General features: G+C 36.2%; 1 protein-coding gene across 3 annotated transcripts; it reads right to left on the bottom strand.

Moving 5' to 3' along the window:
* Positions 1-3,114: 3,114 nt before the first annotated feature.
* LOC128015506 (phosphoinositide 3-kinase regulatory subunit 5) lies at positions 3,115-24,860 on the bottom strand. Of its 3 annotated transcripts, none has more exons than XM_052599380.1 (18): positions 24,629-24,860; positions 15,924-16,034; positions 14,654-14,754; positions 14,307-14,375; positions 13,495-13,633; positions 13,078-13,147; positions 12,144-12,318; positions 11,532-11,700; positions 10,578-10,646; positions 9,501-10,360; positions 8,966-9,091; positions 8,541-8,672; positions 8,054-8,147; positions 7,026-7,102; positions 6,838-6,931; positions 6,440-6,522; positions 5,763-5,878; positions 3,115-4,740 (listed from the first exon to the last, which is right to left on the bottom strand). In XM_052599380.1, the coding sequence occupies exons 2-18, from the start codon at positions 16,021-16,023 to the stop codon at positions 4,593-4,595; spliced, it is 2,622 nt and encodes an 873-aa protein (XP_052455340.1). In that variant the 5' UTR covers positions 16,024-16,034; positions 24,629-24,860; the 3' UTR covers positions 3,115-4,592. The 3 variants fall into 3 exon arrangements, with proteins under 3 accessions (XP_052455340.1, XP_052455339.1, XP_052455341.1); XM_052599379.1 differs by lacking the exon at positions 24,629-24,860 and adding an exon at positions 17,565-17,730; XM_052599381.1 differs by lacking the exon at positions 24,629-24,860 and adding an exon at positions 16,240-16,687.
* Positions 24,861-25,531: the final 671 nt, after the last annotated feature.

Genomic DNA, 25,531 nt, shown 5'->3' with positions numbered 1-25,531 from the left:
CGGTCTACGTCTCTGGCCTTGGGAAATGTGTTTGTGTAAGGGGACGGAGGTCTGCCTTAAATGATCCTGGCCAAATGCAATCGAGCCAAAGGCAGATTTATGCACTCACAGGAATATTTAGTAAACCTGCCAGAAGACAAGGCAAGTCTGCAGAAAGAAGTGTGAAGTGGGTCAGTCGCTCAATATTAAAGTCATCTATTGTCTCAGATCATTTAGAGTACACCGTTACATGATAGTTGCTGTTATGCAATGACCTTGACCAACAAAACCAATTTTTATATATTTGGTTGTGTAGACTTTCCAAGAGAATATGAAAAATATATTGGAAATTCGAAACATTTACTCACCCCCGTGTTGTTTGAAAACCTGTATGAGCTTATTTTTTCTGAGATATTTTGGAGAATACTGGTAAAATAAATCACTCCAGATGAATTGTACCAGAAAACATGTATGAATCACAGTCGCTTGACTTATACAAAAGAGTTATTGATTTATATACTGAGATATTTCATGATGTGTCAAAGACTCTGTGACGTAATAAACTCTATTTTTATACACAATGAAGTTGGCCTCTCAATAGCAAAAATATGCCTTTGGACAGACTGAAACGTCACAACTTTAGCACAGACATTCCTGACCTGAATAGGAAACAAACCACAGGCATCTGAGGCATGAAGCATGATGCAGGCCTATAAATCCACTCACAAAAACAACTCTGCTGGTTTCAGTCTTCCTCCCTAATTCACTTCTACATGTATCTGAAACTGTATGAGCATTAACAATAGCACATGATTTTATCTGATATATCAAGATTATCACAACTATTTCACATCCAGGTCAGAAATAAACCATGGCAAAAAAAAAAAAAAATGTCACTAAAAGATTTTTTTTTTTTTTTAATAATTCAGGTGTTTTGTTAAGTTATATAACATTATGTATATGATATCTTCCTTACATCCTGCTTTCGCAGGCGGCACAAGTACCAAATCGTTCACTAGTGTCTTCCACACAAGTAATACAAACCCGGAAACATTGGCTCAAAACATGGCAGGAGACTATTAACTCAGTCTTTTTTTAGCATCAGTGTTATTGTAATTATTTGACCACACAGAGAAAAAAAATCAAACGAGATATTGTTTCTTCCTGAGAACGGGTGTGTGTTAGAGCAGCAGGAATTAGAACACTGAGTAACTTCCCGCAAAAAATGAGGTTCCCCATTCCATTTAGAGTCCATTCGAAAAGAGTACCATTAACACTAAACCATTAACCACACTTTTTTAACAAACAGAATTAAATGAACTGAAACACTGAGACTTGTTTTATGGTACATTTTAAGGTGGTACCTTTACAATATGTATAATTTATATATCTATATATATCTATATATCTATATATCTATATATATATATTTTTTTTTTTTTTTTTTTTGCTATGAAATGACTGAAGCTCTGAAGTCGTATTCACGTAAAGAAAAAAAAAATGGTTCTTGCATGTATAGGTAGTATCTGGTTATTCCATAACATATAATTTTTCACTGATAATTTTTACATATAAAGATGAAGGATACAAATAAAATAAGCTTGTTTTTAAGGAGCTCTTATCAGATCAGTTCTGTTTCTTGTATGCAGCCTATGACACTGACACAACGGCTTGAAAGGCAAACTATTCATGTCTGCATTCTTGTACAGAACATAAGCCACAGATATCTATATGTAGATAACACATCTGAATGTTCCAAACAACATATCAGAAGCTGTTTTTTTCACATAATCTAACACGCAATTAATGTATTGGGTTCTCTAATCAATAATTTATAAGTTCTTTAAATAATATTCTTCTTTTATTTACCATATACATAATTATCTAACAGGATATAATAATAATCTAAATCCTGTAAAAATCATCTGCTATTGCAGATATAGATATTAATACATGTGAATAAGTATGATTGCAGGTGCACAAGTGAACTTGCCCTCTGAGCTTTCCTGTATGGAGGATGGCAGCAAGAGACATCGATCGATACGGTCAAAGTTCAGCTTATGTTTTCCTGTAAAGAGTTTTCACATGACAAATGAACGAAAGAATGCTGCACATGAGTGGCAATGGTAGAAATTAAAGAATCACTGTCAAGAAAACGCTTTAATTTTTCCAATTAACCATTTCTTGGCTCTGATCCAGCATTTTGAAAGAAAGGGTTGAATTAATTATTCAGTGACTCATGATTCATAAATCCAATCACTTGCTGCCACCTATTGGGATAACAATGTAACTTACAGAATTAGTCACTAAAGTATGGGCTGAGAGTCTGTCTAGATCATTATTTTACATCCAATGAGTATTGCTGTTTTAAGGTATAATTTAAGAACTGGGGCGATGCATTAAATTGTTAGGAAAATAATATCATAATGCAACAAAATCTAATTTATCCTAAAAAGAGCTTCAATATCTTTAAGCAATTTTTATTTTTATTTTTTTTACTGTATTTTGGTTTCAGACATGTTCTTGACAGCTTTTGTGATGTACTAGTTTAGTAGTATTATTACTTTTAATAAGAATAGACATGCTGATGAGTCCATGAGGGTTAGGGGGAAGACAGGCATCCAGAGCCAACTATCAAAAATCACTTTAGAATCATTCTATTAATATTTCTTATTGACAAAGAAACTATTTATTCAAGAAGAACTTGAACATAACTGACATAATCCAATGTTATATGCTCCTAACACATTTCAAGCTTTTCCTCAATGGTTGTTTTTAATAGGCACAGTCATCTTGTGACATTTTTTAACACTATTTGATAACATCTCGAACAGGCTAATATTTCATGAATACCGAGTGAAACTGCCCTCCTCAAGGAAGATTGTTTTATCATACAGAGGTGCCATTGTTTAGCGATTAGCCTGACATCTGATCATGAGAATGCCTCTACAAACTGCAGAACTAGTTTCCACTGTAGTGGAAAAACCAAAAGTAAGCATTTAAAGTTTATGCTAAAAGCAATGATTGTCTCGTTAAAAAATAACCTCCATGAAATGTGTTAAAATAAGTTGGCATACTGTTGAAACTTGCCAAAAATATTATTGTTAGCCAATAAGTAACCATTAACACACTGGCTTGTAAGTAGTAATTTAATTTGAAAGTGTTTTTATTTAATATATATTTTAATTTGACAAGTTACAATGTACAAACATAAAGCCACTGAATGCACTTTATTAATACAAGCCAGATGGAAAGTACCGCTTTAGTTCTCTGGGATGCCAGGATGACAGAAATGTTAAAAAAAGACATTTTGCATAACAGTGTACAGTACATTTCAGTAGCACTGGTCATTAGTCTGTACCCACAACATTCCCTCCATCAAGTTGTCACAAAACAAAATGTAGTATTATCACAAATAGAATGTATTTACAAAGTCCAACAAACATTATTTAAAAACAATCTGCCCCTGAGAAAGAGTAAAATCCCTCAACTCGCTCAAAATAGATTTTTTTAATAAAAACACATAAATATGTACATTGTACTCCTCTGTTTCCTTATCTTGTTAAAATATATACAACGTTAAAGTGTTTCAAACGCAACCAGAGGAGAAAACGATTGTTTCGACAGTAACTCAGATCATTCTATAGAGGACAGATATAAACATGTTAGAAAGAAAGAAAGAAAGAAATGAAAAGATTCAGTTTGTTGCACGTGCAAACAGTGCCAGTATCATGGCACATTTTCTGAACTGTTTGGGTTTTGCTCTGCCAGTGATGGAGGTGTTTATTTGATTCACCACTGTTCAGCCTCCAGCAGCCACAAGATAAAACTCAAGAACTAGTTTATAAGGACCTCTGCTGGCAAACAGACCAAACTACAATAAGAGGTATTAAAAGCAGACAGGTTTCAGACTGTTTTAAAAAGTCACAATACAGCAAAAATCTAATATACTAATCTGATATACAAATATTTACAAAAAATAATCACAGAATACATTAGATTTTTAAGGACTAAAATCTGAGGCACCACTTTGTAAAGGAATGTGTGTGTGTGTGACATATATATATATCCTGAGAATTTCGATTATAGCTACATAAAATAATTCTGTCATACATACAAACATATTTTTACATCGTCCACAGTGCTTATTTAAATGGTGGTTAATATGTTCATTAACAAGAGTATTTTGCTGGTTGTATAAAAGCCAGGACAAGCCCAGTTCCAGATCAATCCAGTAATAACATCCCTCTCAAAGTACCAAACCTTTAATTATGGATGACTCAGGTTTTGATTCATAACCTGATTTAGGTGTTGGTCATAAGTCCACAAGGATTGTCTCAGCTTGTCCAGTGAATTATATTCAGCAGGATGTACCTCAGGCTAAACAGCCAGTTATCCTCATCTCAGAAATTTGAAGCAAACAACACCCACTGTACATACACATGATGCTCACAAGCATAATAAAAGAGCACTTCAACCCAAAAGTGTATCTTAGCTTTTTTTTTTTTTTTGCGAGTCGATATGCAGAGTTGTAGTTTACAAGAGGAAGTGGTAAACTATGTAGATGAACGTCTATTAGGCTGGACTCCTAGGGTCAAGCATAGTCTCTGGGTTCAGGGCTGAGGTCCACTGAAAGTGGCAACGGGGAGACAAAGCAGAGAGCAGAAGGTTGACTGCAGAGGCTGAGTCTGAGAGGAGAACGCCCTTCCTTTCGTCCAGTCAGTCAAACTATCCGGTTTATAGCAAACTGATACCTCACACCTGCAAAGAGAAAAGGTTTTGGGTTGTTCAAGCCAGTGTATTCAGTGGAGTTTACATCCTAATAGTAACTGCCAATGGCAGATGCATTGAAAACAAATGACCAGTTGTTGGCTACACAACTGTACTTTTAGAACAAATATTTGCATTGTCTCTTGGACAACTCTATGACAGAATTGACCCTTTTTTTCTTTGTAACAAACAGCAGTGGTCACTGAGTAACTTTCAGTCTCATTTACATCTCACAGGAAAGCATGGTGACGACATTTCATGATTTTGTTCCTCTTTTTTTTTTTTTGCTGGCTTAATGCAAGGAATATTCGACGTTAAAACACAAAACTAAAAAGTACTTTAAATAAATATTGTTTTCAAAAAGGCTGTATTTATTTCATTTTAAAAACAGCAACAATGTGAAATATTAAAATATAAAATAATGGTTTACTATTTTAATGGATTTTTTAAATGTCAATTAAAATGGCGAAGCTGGATTTTCAACAGCCTTCAGTGTCACGTGATCCTTCACAAATCCTTCGCTCATTTGGTGCACAAGGAATGTTTCTGATCAAAGTTGAAAACAGTTTAATATTGCTTAATATTTTTGTGGAAATAGGGATTTAACCTTTTTCAATAAATTTGAATAGAAAGTTCAAAAGAAACACCATTTATTTGAAATAATTATTACAATGTGTTATTTTTTAAATGTACGGTCACTTTTGATCAATTTATGTATCCTTGCTGAATAAATGTTATATATATAAAATAACGAATCCTCCTATAAATGAAAAATAATGAATTTACACTGGACAGCAGGGGTAAACAAAGCACACAAACGTATTGATGTATTACTCCAGTAAAAGTGAATGTGATTTTATATGTTCTTGTCACTCATTTGGTAGAGCACGGTGCTACCAGTGCCAAGCTCATGGGTTCAACTGACACAGAACAGGTCTGATTTCCTTTTTTGCCAAATATAAACATAAAAAAGCCAAAAAAAATTATATTAAATAAAAATGAAAAACCCATACCTGGTCACACTCTGTAAAATTTTCTTCTCATCTTGGTCCAGACAAACTGCGAAGGTGGTGCTGGAAGTTCCACTAACCTGAACCTTATCCACCTTTACCTGTGTGGTGGTCAGTTGCTGGAATACAAACAACAGTTTTATAGTTTCTGAAAAATACTGCAACTCGAATCACCCAAATGACTTCCATATTCAGAAACATTTGAGCCTAATCCATGCAATTATATTAACAACGTTATCATCTTTGAAACTGTTCATGCCACAGGGCATATGCATATTTCCATATGAAATTCAGGACTTTCTCTATTCTCCATTTATTTCAAACATCGGTTTAACAAATTTGTAACCGACAGTATTTTTCCTTTTCAAACAATACAAAACAAGATGAAGTACAGTCAGGGTGTGGTGTAACTGAACCGAAGAGCAACCACGGACACTGTAAAAATGAAAGTACGACTGACACCAAAGTGTAAAAACATGAGCCGTATCAAGTAAACTGGTACAGAAACAGGTAAATAAAACCAAAATGTTTGCTCTTGGTAAAAAAAAAAATTGTTGTTTGTCGACTGCTACACATTGCTGCAGAAACCACATGAGAGTAACTGTAGGTGTTTGCGCTAAGTTTGTGTCGGGCTCTTTAAACCGCATCTCAGTTTACTCCCATACTTCCTTCCTGCTCACCTGATTGTAGCCTTTCTTTGATTTAGAGTTTTGTCTCTTCAGCACTTCTGTCATTGTCAAATGAAGGCACTCCATTTTAGAATCTAAACAACAAGAAAAGATTGATTATAATGTTTTGTTAATACCCCTGCGATTATTTTTATAGGCATAAACATTGATAAGGTTCTTTTTAGTTGAGAAGGTTCTATATTTATTCTTTTGAGCATGTGCAAATATGTTTATGGTGTTCAGTCCCCGTTAAAAAAAGCCAATGTTGAATAAGTTGATTGAAATTTTAATGCCATCTTCTTGTTTTGTTATTTAAAAAAAACATGCAATTTATTACATTTAAATTTAAACCGTTGACAGCCCTAATCTAAAGGAGTTCTGTCTATAATAGGATCAAAGTTCTTTTCTACCTAGTTCCTCAAGATTCCTGCAGGCCTTTAGCAGGTTTATAGAAGTGCAGGACTTCTCGGTCCTCGTCTTCTGACTTCTGCCACTGATGCGTATCTTCAGGTCAATTCAAAAAAAGAGAGGGGATGAATGAGAAACGCATGCTTGTGAAATCAATGATTCATCAATACACTGGAATGCTTCATCTTACTTGGTTGTAAGTAACTTCAAGTGATAAAGGAACAGCTTCACGGTCTCCATCAATGCCAAAACGCTTACTTGCAGCACCTGAAAAATAAGAACAGATTTGATTTTTTTTTTTTTTCAGAAAACAAGCGAGTCACCATAACAATACAACACAATACAGAACAGGATCTGAAATGTTCCTTATTCCTAAAAAAAAATAAAAAAATAAAATGTTTGATTAGTCTGAATTTTAAGCTGCTTCTGTCTAACTTCTGAGAAGTGAAAATCTGCTTATATATATATATATATATATATATATATATATATATACTTTCACACTCACACACACACTCACACACCACACACACACAGGGGTGAGCATAAGTTTTTTTGTCTGGTTCTCATGAAAGCACCTGGAGACTCAGTTTGGTGCTCACTGCACATAGCGTGACTCATTAAATATAACTATCTAAAAAATGAGTATTAAATAAAAATACAATAATTTTATAGTACACCTGGAAAATACAACAGAGGACTTAAAAATAAAATGCTAATATTTCCTTTTTCATATATTCCTTTTTAACATTTTCAAACCTAAAAACAGCAAGCTTTTATTCTGGTGGGTTACTTGGAAGTACATGCACTGCTGGTTTTAGCGCTGTGGAGTGCTTTATATATATATGTGTGTGTGTGTGTGTGTGTGTGTATGTTTGTATGTGTGTATATATATATATATATATATATATATATATATATATATATATATATATATATATATATATATATATATGAATGCATGTGTATATATATATATATATATATATATATATATATATATATATATATATATATATATACACACACACACACACACACACACACACACGCACACATACACAAGAAAGGAAAATGATACTTGTGATTGCTTCAATATACTAAACTAAAAAAAACTGTTGACAGGAAGGCATTCTAAGCAAACATGAGATGACGTGAAAAGACCATTCAAAGACAAAACTAATTTGTTTTGATAAGCTGGTGTGTGTCTGTACTCACCCATGGCCTTGATGGCTCTTGTACCAGCTGTGTGTCCGAGCTCCAGAGAGTGAATAAACACTTCAGTCCGTCTCTCCCCTCCAGCCAGTGTCAACTACAGCCAAGAGTGAGATTTAAACTTTCATGAAACCACTGGATTGCATCATGGCAGTATAAGATGCAAGACAAGTTACAAAACAGTGCAAAAAAGATGAATGAAACACTGTGGAATCATTAGTTAACACCAAGCAACATCTACAAATTTGTCTACAAAAACTTTTTTTTTTTTTTTTGCAGGGAAACTAACAAATCTGATTGAAAGTACACTTTTTTTTTAAACAGAATCCACATCACATTGGAGAAAGGAGCCCCACATATTGCCTGACACGCTATAAGAAAGAATACATTTATAACTCAAAAGTCTATGTAACTTTTCTGCTACAGTTTTCAAGTCGATGACTGAAACTGCCACAGATCGAGGAAATGGCATGTTTTATTTTAGATTCACCTCTGCTTGATAGAGCTGAATGAGTGCAGGGCGGGCGGCATGACGACAGTAATAGAGCACCAGGTCCGCAAATATCGGTAAACGCCCCTCACCAGCACCTTCAGACAAGTCCGACTCAATCCTTGATGTTTGCTGTTATGGACAGAACATTTGACATTAATGTATTTTTCATATGTAATTTGATAAGGACATTTTTTTTTTGGGCCATGGTGTGAAAAACACTTTCACACACACAAGTTCCTAAAACGAGTGATTTTATGGATTGTGTTTTTTAGTGTGTGCATGAATGCCGTGTCAAAAGCTTGCATATAACAAAAGATTTACTGTTCTTCGTACTGATTGTTTAGATACTGTTTGTTTAGATACTGTTTGTATGCACGCTCTGTTCATGTGAATGAGTCTGTGTGTGGATATGAAAGAATCACCTGGCACACCACATTAACCGGAAGCTCCAGCAGGCTCAGAGTGTTCCGCTCATACCAGGGATCCAGCATTCCCAGGAGATTGGCTATATCATTAGTGCTGTCCTCCGTCCCATTCACACTGAGATCCTGTTGACAAATGAATACCAATGTTTCTGCATCAAAATATTACATGAGTATTTCAAGAACGTCTGCAATAACAATCAATGAGAACAAAATCATCTTTGTTCTGACTTCAAAGTGTGTGTAAGTAATGTAGGTCTGTATCAGAGATCTAAAGTTAGCTCAGACCAGCAGCAAGAATTCATATCCATTAGGTTGTCTTAATTTAAACGTTTTGCTCAAAACCGCACTAAAACCACCAGTTTTGCCAGGCTGGGATACATAGATTTGATTTAACTGGTTTGAAATTCAATTAAACAATGCAGCCAAACTGAGCTGTGCATGTACAGTGCTGGGTGACGACATTTATGTCACAGGCACTAGAGAATACCAGCAAAAAGTATACTTTAGGTTCAAGTGTTGTGATCTCACTCACAGTGTTAGAGACGGCTGACTTCACTGGACTCACTGACAACTGCAGAGAAGAACCAGAGTTCCTTGTGGAGAAACTGGCTGGAGTTGAATCCCTTCTTACAGGCACAAAGAAAAACTTCATCCTGAAAGCCTTGGTCAGGTGTGGACAGTCTCCTTCTCTTTTTCTTAGGTTGCCATAGGCACGGGCAACTCTTCCTGCCACATGATCTGCACCGAACACCACCACTCGGAGAATCGTGGCCCCTGGAGGCCCTTCCACATCATCAGTACTCAGAATGGGTCTTCTTCTATAGCAAACATACTGCAGCTGTGACAGGGGGGGCACTGGGAACCCTATCTCAGAGCTCCGCAGTCGCACTTGCTGTGGCAGAGAATTGGATCTCTTAGAGCGGACAGCTATAACTAATTCTTTAGCCTCAGGGCTGCCCAGGCTTTTAGCTCGACATAGAGAGTTGCCGCGAGGTTTGAAGAGTCGCGAGAGGCGCTTGGAAAACCGTGCACTTGTTTTGGACTTGGGCACGGACGCTGTGCTCAGACTGTCCTCCTCTGCGTCCTCGCAGAAGTCACTGTCAGTGCCTGAAGCTTGAGAGGAGGAGGAGAGTGTGGAGAGGGGAGAGTATTCGGAGGAAGCGACCGAGAGAGTGGAGAACATGGAGTCTTTGGAGGCCGTGGAAAGCGAGGAGACCGTGGAAAAGGTCGAGGCCCGATAGTCAGTGCAACCGTTTAATACAAACCCTTCCTCCATGTCATCATATTCATCATCTTCCACATCAACGTTGTCAACATCATCCTCCTCCATACCCTCAGATGTTTGAGATAAGGTCAATTCAGACTCCATTTCTAGAAGGTCGTTTAGAACATCTAGCAAAAAAACAAGATGGAAATCGTGACTCAGAGTGTTACTGTTAGCTGGAGGTTTAACTTCCAACTCATGAAACCCCCTCATGACATTTTCAATGAAATCGAAGTGACTGGAAAGCAATCTTCGAATGTTTAAGAATTCCAAAATAGCCAAACAAATGTTTCAATAAGCCCAGGGCAGAAAAGAAATCGGACTGGCTTGGTATCAGAGTCTTACCAAAATTATCCTTGTCCCAATGGAAGGTGTAGCACTTGGCTGCTGGGAGGCCGAGCATCTGAAGAACCCCTAACGGCACAAACACAACAAAGTCTTTGTCATTAATCACTAGCTTACTCCAAACCCAACACACCACTGTTTCCCAAGAGGAAAAATCATGCCTTTAGCTTTATTGCTTCATGTCGGCCATCCATCTCGGTTAAGTTTCTAGGACTTGGTGCCAGGTAATATGTACTACTGCTGCCCACACAAACAGTGTAGTATGTCACCAAGCTACAACCATGAAACTCTATAAGACACAGACCACCAATTCACATGGCCAAAAGGTTGTTGACAACTAAATATTTCAAAGCCATTGGCTTTAATCGGTTTATAACAGCTTTCATTCTTCTGGGAAACACGGCTACAGGGATTTGATCGCTTTTAGTCAACAGAATATAAGTGAGGTCTGGTGATTAGTGATGGAGCCTGGTTTATACCGGAGGTTTCAAATTAATTGGTCAGGTGGTCAATGAACTGGAGCATCGTGCAGGCCAGTCAAAGTCTTCCCCATCAGAATCTGTAAATTGTTTCAATATAGACCTTGATTTGTGAACATGCCCTATTCTACAACAGTAATTGATGGTATAATGTAGTAATTGTTCATTTTACTATAAGAATGACACTGATGGTCATCTTTGTCTCCATGAAGCACCGTTTGTCCAAGACAAAATTTGATGGCCCTATCTAATCTGATATGTACCTCTGGTACTCCTGTTGTAATAAAAATCAAAAATATTCAACCATTTTTTAAGCATTTCCATCATGATTATTCTAATTTGAGCCACCTGGAAGTTTGCTAATACCCCTTTGAGGGTCCTGTCCCTTGGTTGAGAACCACTGATTTAGAAAGTGAAATGGAATTTTAAAAAATATGAATGTGAGGTGGGCTATAAGTAGGAAGTGAGATTGTACCATCTGAAGTCTTGCCGTTGGAGGCTGGTATGCCCAGTTTTTCTCGCAGCGCCTCCAGACCGCCCTTGACTTGTTCTTGAGCTTTAGCTATATCCGTCATGACTGCTGCAGACTCTAGAAGATCACTCACTGTGGACAGGATCTGTGCCAACTCATCATCACTAAGGCACTAGAAAAGGAACCAACTTAGTCACGTATTGTAACCTCTTAAGTTTTTGCAAGTCATTCAGAGTCAGAATTCAATGTTTATCAGTGTTTCAAATGAAGCTACCCCTGATTCCAAGTAATCTCACATAATTACAACAGATTTCACCATTTGCGAGCAAAACTAATATAACAACCTCAACCCCTCTTCATTACTCCCACTCAAATTAATCTATTTCTTCCCCATTAGCCACCCATCAACCCACATAGGAGTCATTTTGGTCTCACATCCCGTTATCACCCCACTCCCACCAATCAGATCACACACTTCCTGACACCCACAAGGTGATACAAACACATCCACACAAACTCAGTATGACGCACAAATGCTCTGTATCAAGGCAAGTTTTTTGGAGCACACTGAAGCAGGAAACATCATCTCAGGCGTCGTGGAACAGTGTGGTGTACCTGTAGAGCGCTGCTGATGGTCTGTAGTGGGTATTTAGTTCCGAGCACTGCCTGGTAGCTGTGTTTAATGAGTGTAATGCTACTCTCTCTCTGTGAGACCTCTGCTCCACTGAGCTGCTCCGCCACAGACAGGAACTCAGCAGGCACCTCGGCCGGGTTCATCAACAACACCGTACTGCAAAAGAGAAAACAACAGACAACATCACTGTAGTGTAGCAGCAACACAGATAAAACACATTGCTTGTGTCCACAGAAGAAGTTTACATTTGTTATGAATGTCTTTGGTTAGGGTTAAAGCTAAACTTGGCTGAGACAGGACGTCCAGGACTGGAGCTGAAGATCCCTGCTTTACATTATCATTTTAATAGTTTGGGGTCAATGAGATTCAAATGTTTTTGAAAGAATGCTCACCAATGCAAAAAGACAGCAAAATGGCAATACTGTAAGATATTGTAAGACCCTATTATTAAAAATTTGAAATAACCGTTTCATATCATAAAATGTCATTTATTCCTGTGATGGCAAAACTGCATTTTGAGTTACTCAGTGTTACATGATCCTTCAGAAATCATAATATTATGCTGATTTGGTGCTCAAGAAACATTTGTTATTATTATTGCTTATTTACACCTATTATTAATAGGAATTTATTTTGAAATATTGTCTAAACAATTCCTTATAATTAAACACGAATCGGTTAATTAAACACTAGGCTAAAGATTGTGTTCATACGACAAATAAATTACAAACAAACAATTTTATTTGCAATAAATTTGACTGGACCCAACCTATGATGCTAAGTAATCTCATAAGATAAAATTCTGAATATCCAAGAACTGACAAAGGAAGCGAGAGGTGAAAACTGCCATCACAAAGGGCTGAGCAATAACTGACACAACAGGATTTCCTCCTGCTTCTTTGGAAACACACTCACATGATCTTAGAACGCTGACTGGAGGTGGCAAGGCCTTGTTCCTCTCTTACCAACCTGTGGTACGAAATACCTGACACAAGCAAATGCACACGAGGACATTATTTCATCAGATTGCAACATTATGTAACAAAACAAAATCTTAGTGAAAGCACTGAAGTTAGAGGGGAAGTTAAGTAATCCTTAAGGGACTACGCGTGCTCTTAAAACTGATAAACAAAGAGCAGCACTTATTTTGAAAAACAGCTGCAATGCTTCTTGAAACCACTGAGAAGAAGTACAGTACTTTTCTGTTTAATGCTATGAATATGTAGATTGGGGCTCAGGTTAAAAAGCTGCTCATTATTAAGGGTCTAAGCTGCATGATGGTGACTGATGAAAGGTTAGCTTGTGTTTGTTGATGTGGATGTGCTACTGTACCTGGAGCTCTAAGCTCTTGGTGTAAAGTAGAGAGCAGGTTCCGACACACACTACAGTAGGGTTCAGGCCATGCCAGAAAGTCATGAAACACTTCACAGGCTTCTGTCAGAATCTCTCCTTCAGATGGACAAAGAGGCATCTGCAAAGAGAAAACGGACACATTTGTGATTTCATGAACATTAGCTTCTGGGTGAACGAGATAAGTCTCAAACTGAGAGGCTTAAAGCTATTTTTGTGGGGTTTAAAAGTCCACTGAATGATGCTTTTCAAATTAAATTAAAATCTGAAAATGTGCATGAATTTCTGTAATGTGCTACAAAATAAAGCTGTAGATTAGAAATATTGTAAATACATAATATATATAAAATTTTCGTATTTACATAAATGTATAAACATATTATATATGTTTGTATATATATATATATATATATATATATATATATATATATATATATATATATATATATATATATATATATACACTGTATATGTTTGTATATATTTCTTCTTCATCTTATGTAAGTTTTAATGTTTTACGTTTTTCAAAACCCTACCACTTTATTTCCCTATTTTAATGACAAAAATGAAGATTAAAATTTCACACAATTTGATCAAAATTATTGCAATACGAATAATTATTTGTGAGAATTAACACTGAAAAGCATTCAATATTTGCTAATAGGTGCACACAAATATTAAATACAGTTTCACTGTCCTCAATATTAGATCAGTAAAATTAGATGCATGATTATTAGTTTCTGATTATCAAAGCTTTGGTAAAATTAATCAACCCAGTGTCCATGAAAATGTACCTGCAGAAGTGTGGACTCAAACATGAGAGCCAAGGGGGCCACAAGCTCATACCGACACTCCTGCTGAACCTTTAACAAGCAGAGAAAGATATACAGCATTACCAGACAAACTTAAAATTCATAATATAAGATAAACCCTAAAATACGTTTTTGCTGAACTTAATTTAATTATGTACAAAACCAATATCTCAGCATAGAACAGATGCAATCTAATCTGTCATAGCCTGCAAAGCCCACAAGGGGGCAGAATGAGCTCAACCCAGAGGGCATTGATCACCAAAGTATCACTTCTAAGCTGTGGGTTTAGCATTATGTTTAGTTAGCGGTATGTCTATATGTGTACTCACCTCTCTGGCTTTTCTGAGAATTTGCTGAAGCAGAATTAGAAAATTTTCCGGGTCCCTCTTAACCAGCTCTTCTAGACTCCAGCGGTTCATACACCAGCCAGCTGCACGAACATGCAGAAACATACCAGGATTAGAACCCTAATTGCGAAACTGGGACAAATGTGCATGCCTTATACCTCAAATAAACATGATATCTAGTAAACAAATCCCCGGCCTATGATATGCATATAACCACTGCACAACCCCAATAACACCAAATGAGTCAAACAGACATTGATGGCGGGAATTAATCTGAACACACACATCAGACATGAAAGGGCTGCTTAAATACACGATAGCTTGAGTATTCCCCTGAAATCCCTGATGCGGAGATGTCAAAGGGTTCCCTGCTTTAAACCGCGATGTGCAGATCTGGTCAGAATTGTGAGAAAGAACATACTGAAGCGTATAATTTAAAAGCAGATCACACTGGTTAGGTGACAGAACTGTGTGCAACCTCAAAACTACACAAATGTAGAATGACGCTGAACTGGATATTTAAGGCAAACTGCAGCTTTACTACTAAAAAGATAAGCAGTGGTCGATAACAACTGCTTTACTCGAAGGACATCTTAACTTCCTGCCTAATTGAAGGTGTCAAACAATACATTTCCTTTCAAACACTCTTTGAAAATAACACCTTCTCTCTGCATCTATCAACAGTGTCACACTCGGTCCAGAAACAACATTCTAATGCTCATCACAGTGTGATCTTTTGTTTGTCAGTGCCCCGATTCATAAAATAACTAAAGCAAATACACAACTACAGTGATAAAGATTCTATATATGACCTTTCCGTTTTTTGTTTAAAACCTGAATTTGTGCATATGTACTGTTTGTATTGTTGTTTTACGAGATTCTGACTTTGCAACAGTCACGAGGGTCTGCAGGAATCCTCTCTTTAATATTATTTCCTGTGCTGTGTTATTTCTGCATATTGCTATGACTGAGCATGAATAAATTAATAGATGCATACAAAAAAAAAAGTGTGTTGCATCACTGACCTATAAGTTTATCACGCATACAGTATATAATTATTTGTGTGAATTAACACTGAGAAGCCCATTTCAGAGGCAAATCTCCCTGTCTGCAGCATTAAGTCAATTGAAAACCAATGAGAAGAATGAGAAAGGAAAAACACACACATACAAATTGTACAAAACAGAAGTAGAAAATTGAAACGAAAACCAGCAATGGCAAACAAAAGTAGAGGGTCAGTGGGGGGCCTTACCGTTCCAGGATTGTGACAGGATTTCTGACGGCCGGAGTCCATCCAGGCATCTCTCCAGAGCGTGCTGGATCCGGTCCTCTGTGCACGAGGTGTGCTGCATCTTGATTGTAACTGTGAAACAAAACAACTAAATTCATATAAAGGAAGCTGTAAAATTCTACATGTTACTGAAACAGTGGGGAAAAAATATACACAATGCCTTCCTTCATATGATCTGTAAATATGACACTAAAAAACTATTACATAAGATGACGGAACTGCTTGTTCATATTTAAAATCCAATCAGTCAAGAAAAATGTTGCATGGTGTCACTCACCCTCTATCTAATAACACAGTTGGTGTAACCTGAATGAAGTACCATCCTGTGTCAATAAAATTCCAGGTAATGTTATCTACACAGACAAACAAATGCTCGTCTCTCTTCAGGGAAGTAAACACACAGCATCCTTTGCATGTCTGTAAATGATATTGAGGTTTAGGAAAATGTTCTGCCTGGTGTCCGAGAATTTCAAGAGAACTATGTGGTTTAGGGATTATTAAGGGGATGCCACAGCTGCTAACTGTTTGTTTTTCTTCCTGATAACATTTCAAGTTCCTGACCTTTACTGCTAGATGGACTGTATGGCACCTGCCACCTAGCAACAAACACCACCACATACAGGTGCATCTCAATCAATTAGGATTGTTCATTTCAGTAATTCAACTCAAATTGTGAAACTTGTCTATTAAATAAATTCAATGCACACAGACTGAAGGTAGTTTAAGTCTTTGGTTCTTTTAATTGTGATGATTTTGCCTCACATTTAACAAAAACAGAACAGACATAGAGTAATATGCAACGCTGAGATCAAGGATAATGGAACAAACCTCATAGAATTCTAAATGCATAAATGCGCATACATTATAAGTTGTAAATCTAAATAGCAATAATAAAGATGTGCATACATTATATAAGTTGTAATTCCAAACAGCAAATATATATATATATATATATATATATATATATATATATATATATATATATATATATATATATATATATATATATATATATATATATATATAATAAAAGGACGTTAACTGACCAAAGTAACTAAGTTTTAAATGAGCAACTTGACTAGTTCTGCTAAAAGTTTGGCTGATATTAGCAGTTTATAAAAAGTGCAGCTGTGAAAGAGATATAGATAGAATCATTAAAAATATTAAGACACTTTTAAAACACATTTTTGCATTGCGCTGCTTTTGCATTGTTTTTCTGTGCAAACAACTTTAAAGCGTCGTTTTTGGTCATTCCACTTGTCTCCCCAGTTTTAATGAAAAAATAAATATATAATAAATTATAAAAAATTCCCCCCTTTAAATTAAGGTCTTTAGGTCATTATATCAGTAAATCAAGCTGAATGTAATGTAGTGTGGCTCATATTAGACGTTGTATTATGTTGTTAGTGTCTCTCTCAAAACTTCCCCAATATCAAAAAAAAATCCCCCAAACCATGAAACAAACACAAAGAGAGATATTAAGTCTGAGTCATTAAACCCAAAACTCAAGCGACCAGTAGTATAGATTATACACTAAAATTAAGATTTTTGCTTGACAGAGCTTCTTGTAAACAACTTAAATATACAAGACTCATCACTCACCAAACATCACGTTGCATTAACACGCCGAGCGCGGCCCATTGAGCGTCATGCGTCATCAAGCGAATTTGCATAAACTGAGAAGCGCACAGCACACATACGATCTGTTGCTTGTACAAACTATTGTAATGGGGAATCAATAGGTCCACGTACATTTCATCATGAAACAAGCAACGCCAAGATATACCATCTCAATTCAACGTGTTTGATTATTTGTTTGTGATTTAAAATGTGTTTTGTGAGTTAATGATTTGATTGAAAGCTTTTCTGAAAATAAATAAATAAATACATGTTAATATTAATAATAATAACATTTCAATTTAAGGTTTGATAACTCCATATGCTTATGGTCAGATTATTATTTGGCATATCTTTCAATTCTTCAATTTATAAAAAGCTGAACAGTGTTGAAAATATTAAGCTGATTGCTTATCTGATATCAGGAGCTTTTTCTGATCTAATAAAACATAGAGAATATTCATGCTAGGTTTGTCAATGTAACTCCTAATCCAATCATTATCCACCACAAGATTTTTCTTCTTCTTCTTTATTTTATTTTTATATATTTCACTGTGGTCACTAAGGGGGATTTTCTGACTTTAACTATAAAGCCTACAAAACCCACATTGGTCTGTCAGTCATTGAGCAAGTTAAAAACTCAAAGGAAAACTCAGACCAAATACAGCAAGTTGCCAAAAATGAAACCTAAAGCAGTAATAACAATGGCCTCACTCTGATTTACTCTAAGGTTATCCTTAAAGTGTTATGCTGGTCACTTGTTTTAAGCACAACAATAGGCCTGCAAGCAAAGTAGTGGGAACAGCCTGATATTAGCCTTAATGACTTTATGGAGCTCTATTGTGGCCTTGCCAGGTTGCCTGGAAGGAACTAATTCATCACTGATCTTATGACTGTTGTTTCCATTATAAAGGCGAACAATCAGTGTTGCAAAACTGTTGAAAACTTAGTTGATATTATATTGACAAAACTAATTTAATAGAAAGTGGCACCAGGTGGCAACAGGTTTCAGGTGCAAATTAAATTACAACCCAGAAGTGAAATGTTGACTCTTTATTTGTATCTTAACTTTGCTTTAAATCCTTTAAATTTGTACAGCGAGCGTGATTTCACCAAGTACAACATATTCCTGGATCAATATCCCAATCAACCAATCAGAATAGAGATATAAATTTCCAGGAAATATATGTTTTAGGCTCACAATCAGGGGTGCTTCTACACCCTTGTCAATCAGCTAGCATTTCCCTCTGATTTTAGGAATAAATTATGGGTAGGGTTAGGTTTCGGGGTAGGGATTGGGTCTATATTTTTGGACAATAATGTTGATCCAGAATCATCAATAGATATTGATCCAGGAACATGTCTAACTTGGCATAACCACGGGGAATGTATTTGTACACAGAGACAGTGGTAGTTAATTCCTCTATCTAATTTCTAAGTTAAACTTACTGCGTAACAACTCCACATGAAACCATCCTCAGTCTAATCCACTGAAATTCAGTTCTGGTTAAAAAAAAAAAAAAGAGAAAAAATATACCTTTGTATGAATTGACTTAGTCTCCACTAAAATAGTCTCAACACAAAACTTGAATATGGATTGAGAAGGTGGGTTTGCATTTTTTACTTTTTATTAAGGCTCTTATTTAAAAACATGACATCAACATATTTTCTTCTTCTTATTATTATTATTTTGACTGAAAGCCCCCATTTTCACAATATTCTTAACTATATAGACTATGATATAATTATTTATGCTGTGATTATGACGAAGTTGCTTATTTTCAAACTTTTTAATAACAGAAACTGGGAGCATTGATATTAAATATTCCACAAAAAAAAAAAAAAAGATCAATTTAAATGCAGTGGGGTAAAATATGATTTCCATTGAATTGATCTGTTTTCAACATTTATAATGTTTATTATATTAATAATAGTTCATTAATGAAAATATTTTAGTCATCCTGCGGCCCCTGTGAAAATTAGATTAGGCCCTTGGTTTAAAGCCACTGTTCTACATCAGTTCTGCATCAATGGTCTGAGTGGCAAAATATAGGAATAAACTGGCGCAAACAAAGTGACCAGCAGCTGTCAGTCAGTCAGACGCCTGTAGACTTTTGTTCATTTTGCAACCTCTGAAAATGTGGAAGTGACCTTGTTGACACGTAAAAGGATGTGTTCACATCCTCTTATGTGAGAGGATGATTTCATCTGGGCAACACAAACACAATCCCAGCAAACTTCCTATGTGAAGCAAAGACGCATTTGAGGTGCACAGACTACGAACAAAATCAGTGAAATGCAACCTTGGCCTTTACAGTACATTATCCTGAGTCAGCAATGCTGCATTCAAAATTTGGATCCCACTATTTTTATTCTAAAAGAAAAAATAGCATTACTTTATCACAATGCCACACACAGTATAAAACCTCAGACTTCCAACATTGGACACTAAATTCCACATCTAAGACCAGACCTATAAAACAATCCCTGATGAGATGCTCCCTTCATCTCAGCTGATTCTAGTTCACACTGCAACCCGGCATGAAGTTTCATCTCAGCTCCTTCTCCTGAACATATTTCCAACAGCCCTGTACAGGAAGGTTGCTCCCGAGCCTTGCCGAGGAAACAGGTGTTACTCCATTGTTGTGGTGCGATCGGCCGCTATGATGGACTCCCACACCGCGAGGGGGTCGAAGCTCATTGTGTGGAGACTCTGATTGATGGGGACCGATATCCCCCATGCGCCTTCTCCTCTGAGCCCAGAGTCTTCTCATCCACATCCCTCCCTCCCATAACAATAAGGCCAACCCCCCCCGTCGTGATCATTTTAGGAAATAACAGCAGGCGAACAATGGTGACAACATTCAATGGTAAGTGCTTCCTTTTTATATATTGCCGCTGACACAGTGGCCCAGTTAAACAGATACACTAGGATGCAGGGGATCTATCACAGAGCAATATTTACCAGAACCAGGATGCTGATTTTCTCCTGTCTAGGCGGAAATGAGGAACTCTATTCTTTCCTTTTAGCCTCCAATGGTGCAGTACCTGTGGGAACTTCACACTCACCTCAATTTCAGCGTATTTTGTGTAAAACAAACTAAAGGTTAAATGTGTTCTATAAACCAAGGAAACAAGCAACCCTGATAAGCTTGCATGCATAAAACAAACAAAAAAAATCATGCATGAACAGCAATTAAGGACTTTTAATTATTGGTTAATTAGTGGTCTACATTTGTAAATGAAAACATTTTTTTTTTTTTTTTTTTATAAAAATGTTTCTACATTGTTTAGTTTTTGCTGCTTCACATTATTTAACCCCTTAAATATATATACAGTACAGACCAAAAGTTTGGACACACCTTCTCATTCAAAGAGTTTTCTTTATTTTCATGACTATGAAAATTGTAGAGTCACACTGAAGGCATCAAGGGCTATTTGACCAAGAAGGAGAGTGATGGGGTGCTGCGTCAGATGACCTGGCCTCCACAGTCACCGGACCTGAACCCAATCCAGATGGTTTAGGGGTGAGCTGGACTGAAGACTGAAGGCAAAAGGGCCAACAAGTGCATCTTTTGGGGAACTCCTTCAAGACTGTTGGAAGACCATTTCAGGTGACTACCTCTTGAAGCTCATCAAGAGAATGCCAAGAGTGTGCAAAGCAGTTATCAAAGCAAAAGGTGGCTACTTTGAAGAACCTACAATATGACATATTTTCAGTTGTTTCACACTTTTTTTTAATGTATATAATTCCATACATAATCCACATGTGTTAATTCATAGTTTTGATGCCTTCAGTGTGAATCTACAATTTTCATAGTCATGAAAATAAAGAAAACTCTTTGAATGAGAAGGTGTGTCCAAGCTTTTGGTCTGTACTGTATGTATGTATGTATGTATGTGTGTGTATATATATATATATATATATATATATATATATATATATATATATATATATATATATATATATATATATATACTAATACAACAATTTTTGTTTGTACAGAAAGATGGTGGAAAAACAGCTTTAGAAAGGTATCAGAAAAGTTTCAGTCTGAACATCCTTTTATTCCAATGAACGTTCTATTTATCAAGTGAAAGTGTGGATATCCCCATATTGTGAAATTTACAAGTGCCCGTGTAACGATGTAATGCTGTAAATATTTTGAATATCCGAATGTTGCTGTTCTGAAACCATTGTGTTTAAAACTGAATTTTTGTTTTCTGATTTCATTTCATCATCAATATCTGATATGATGCTGCCAAAGGCATGTCAAGTATTTGATTATATGCTGTATTTAGCATATAAATGAGTGTGTCATTGGAATATAAATATGTAGAATAAATAAAGCACATTCTATATTTGGAGAGGTGGACATGCAGGTGTGATGAGCTCACAGGTAAAAACAGTGAGGAATATTAATTTTCATAGAAAAGATATGAACCCTGCTGTCATACAAACAGGAAGAGGTTTAACAGCTACAGTGTGCCTTCCATGTCAGTCACAGCCAACGCTCTGATTACAAAGGAGCCACTTTCACTTCAAATTATGACTCAAACCTAACGATTTCTGAACAAAGATAAGTTGGCTGACAAAAACATGTGTTATAACAGCCTCTAACACCAGTGTCATCGAAGAGTTGTATGTACAGTAAGTGTAAAAGGGCACTTTTAAAAGTAATGCATTACAGTATTGTGTTAACCCCCAAAAAAGTATCCAATTACGGTACTTACTGTAAGTACTTTTTATGTGAAGAAATGCATTATGTTACTTTTGCATTACTTTCGTGTTACTTTTTAAATATGAGCAGGGCTTGATTGTTTTTAGTAGTGGTTCTATTTATAGCAAATGTAAAAGCCCTTTTCACCAAAAAGTGTAATTAATAAACCTCAGGCTGAAGGAAAAGTAAATTCACGTCTGTACAGTAGAACACAGGAGAAGAAGGTTCAACACTCCTCAGCAACAAAAAAAAAACAAAAAAAAAACAACGAAGCACAATTGTTAGTTTATCTAAAGTCATTTTTGCTTATTAGTATGATTGAACTTAATCATCAAAGGTCAGCAGCAAAGACACTGGTAAAAAAAATGGGATTACTGTAGATACATTTGCGTTAACATATTTAATTATTACAGGTTTGTGTCATATTCTGAGTTTGCATTTCCCCCTTTTAATTCATTTTGATGAATACTAAATCTGTTTTTTCATGTTCACACAGTACACACAACACCTTTGTACTTCCGATTTCTCCTGGGGACAGGAGACTTGTCAGTCAATAAATGGGAAAAAGGTAACTCAGATATTTTCTTGTGAATTAAAAATGCATTACTTTACTAGTTACTTGAAAAAAAGTAATCTGATTACATAACTTGCATTACTTTAATGCATTACCCCCAAAACTGAAAATCACTGTGCCTGAAAATGACTATTGGGAATCGACATTAGCGCTACTTAGGAAGTGCACTGAAATACATTATTATAACTTTCCTACAGTTTAAACACAAATATGCTTTGTCTGGTGACATTTTATGGGCTGACCACAGTGTTCAAAAGCAAAGATAAACACACTGATGAACATCACCACTGAAACTTTGATCCAGTTTCATTTCCAGTCTCTAGTTGCACAATCTTCCAGCAGATTTTAGATCAACTGGAATTCAAAAAGAGAGGAACCTATAATTTGACTCAGCTGAAGGTTTGTGACAAGGAGTTACAACTTACAGTTGCATCAACTGTGTGATGTTGCTTGCTTGTTTATTTATTTATAGACTGACTGACTGACGGTTTGACTGATTGTACTGTATTGTGCCGAGATATTCACAAGTATGTAAAATCTATTTAATCTTTCTGCCAAAATGAACCAATCCTACCATCTCTTGGTTTTAACTAAGCAAAAACATAATTATCCATCTCCCTTAAGTTGCTACAAACACAAGAATGCCTAAAAACATGAACTTCCTTATGTACGTATTATTAGAGTTTCTGTCGGATGTTGTTTTTAACATGAAAAGGAGAAGTGCAGTATCTCTCTACTTAAGAGCTGTTCTATAACACTTGCTCCTGTCAACTATGCACTGAAGGCCACTTCTTGCAGAGTGACTATGAACTTGAACAATGCACTATGTTATGGTGGAAATGAAACCAAATATATCATTTGAATATTATAGACAGTATTAAAAAGAAAACTAATTTGCAAGTAAAATTCATCTGGCCGTATAAGATATTTGCACATAGAAGCTTATACTCCATCTTTATTTGGAAATATGTGTCCAATGCATCGAATATTATGAATATATGACAGTAAACAGGTCTTTGACTGAATCCAAACTATATGACTCTGCACAGATGGAACTGTATTTGTGGGATCGACTGTATTTTGCAACCAGATTGCAATCTGCAGACCTCATGTTTATATGTGCATGTATGAAGAAAAATATTTTCTATCATGTTAAGTCCACATTATTTTAGGGGCTTTCTGTGAGAACTAGAGCGGCTGCTATAAGTCTGCTGCTTGAATGTGATAAGATCTCTGACTTAGCCACTGTTTTTACATGTGACCGTTCACCACAGAGGAAGCCCATGTGAATGTCTTGCAGTCGTCTGTTACAAAGTTTATGTGTACAGTACTGTATAAAACTCTAAATCGTTTAAGTAATAGAACCATGTAAAATAACAGAACGCCAATGCTGACAAATGACTGTGTGTATTTCAAAGATTAATATCATTCAACAAATGACAGATTCAGAATGACTATATCGTGCATGCCTCACTGCTCAAAATCTGTTAATAGTAAAAGTCTCCACCCGACATCCTCAGCTATGAACATCATCTGTCTTAAAACTGGATTTTATGGAGCATTGGGAGTCTTCACGTGTGAACATGTGAGGAAGCAAAACTTTTCTGATTCTAGCTTAAGCAAATCATGAGATCCACCTGCACATCATGTCCACAGACTTGGCCTTGTCATTCTGCGTTTAATTCTTTACCTAGGCTAGATGAGCTCAGATTGAAATGAACACGATACAGGAATACACCACAGGCAACACTTACCTGGAGTTCTTATCCTCTTCCCATGATTTCTTTGCCTCTTATCAATGTGTGGGCTGAGATGGAACCGATGTCCTTGCAGTGTAATCCTGCACTTAAGATGAATAGAGGTGGAAATGTAACCACATCCTTCAGCATCAAGTTCTATCAGCCTACATAGACTGAACAACGGCGGTAACAACAGGAGTAGTCTTCAGCACGCCTGCCGTGCTTTGCTGTGACTAAACAGGAACTCAGAGAGAGAAGGTGCAGAAGAACTCAAAGAGGAAGGCATGAGCTACATGTGTTCATGAGTGGGAGGAGGTTTAACTTAAACACGCAGGCTTTGTTCTTTGACAGACGTCTTGACAACTAAAGCTGACATGAATGGCCTTAGTTGGTCTTAGAAATTATGCTTTTTTTTAAAATGACTGAACATGTAGATATATTCACAAGAGTACCCACATTCCATTATCAAAATCAGAACAATTTAAGGTTTTTTTAATTTCTTTTTAGTTTTATTTTCAAAAGTTAACTAAGGTCTTTGTTAAGTACACACCATTTATTGTGTTGTTTGAATGGTTGATATTGTTCTTAAGCCAATCAAATAATAAAATGACGTTTGTTTTTTTTTCTTTGAGACTTATCTCTAGTTTAACTGCAGACTCAGCCTTTAGACTCAGCATAAGATCAACCCTTAGCTTCCCCAGAGGTCAAAATTTGCATTTTGTACGAAAGAGTGTCTTTCTGTCTGTGTCACCCTCTGTCTCTTCCTTTCTCAAAACTCAAACATATTAGTCGGCTTATCTGTTAAATAGCCTTCATGATGAGTGGAACTCATTGAATGGTTTGTGAGTAATTCTAAAGAAGGAACTTATGTGTGCTTCCAATCAAGAGGAATCAGGTCAGCGCAGGACAGGAAGATTT

Source organism: Carassius gibelio, chromosome A6, assembly GCF_023724105.1.
Source record: "Carassius gibelio isolate Cgi1373 ecotype wild population from Czech Republic chromosome A6, carGib1.2-hapl.c, whole genome shotgun sequence".
Taxonomy (NCBI): Eukaryota; Metazoa; Chordata; class Actinopteri; order Cypriniformes; family Cyprinidae; genus Carassius; species Carassius gibelio.
The sequence above is the reverse complement of the archived record's forward strand: the minus strand, read 5'-3'. Positions and strand labels throughout refer to the sequence as shown.

Coding starts and splice junctions, on each gene's coding strand:
- LOC128015506 (XM_052599379.1), bottom strand. Junction 13,148..13,494: donor CCAAGAGCTTAGAGCTCCAG/GTACAGTAGCAC, acceptor TGCTTGTGTCAG/GTATTTCGTACCACAGGTTG. Junction 4,741..5,762: donor ATTTTACAGAGTGTGACCAG/GTATGGGTTTTT, acceptor TTCTCTTTGCAG/GTGTGAGGTATCAGTTTGCT.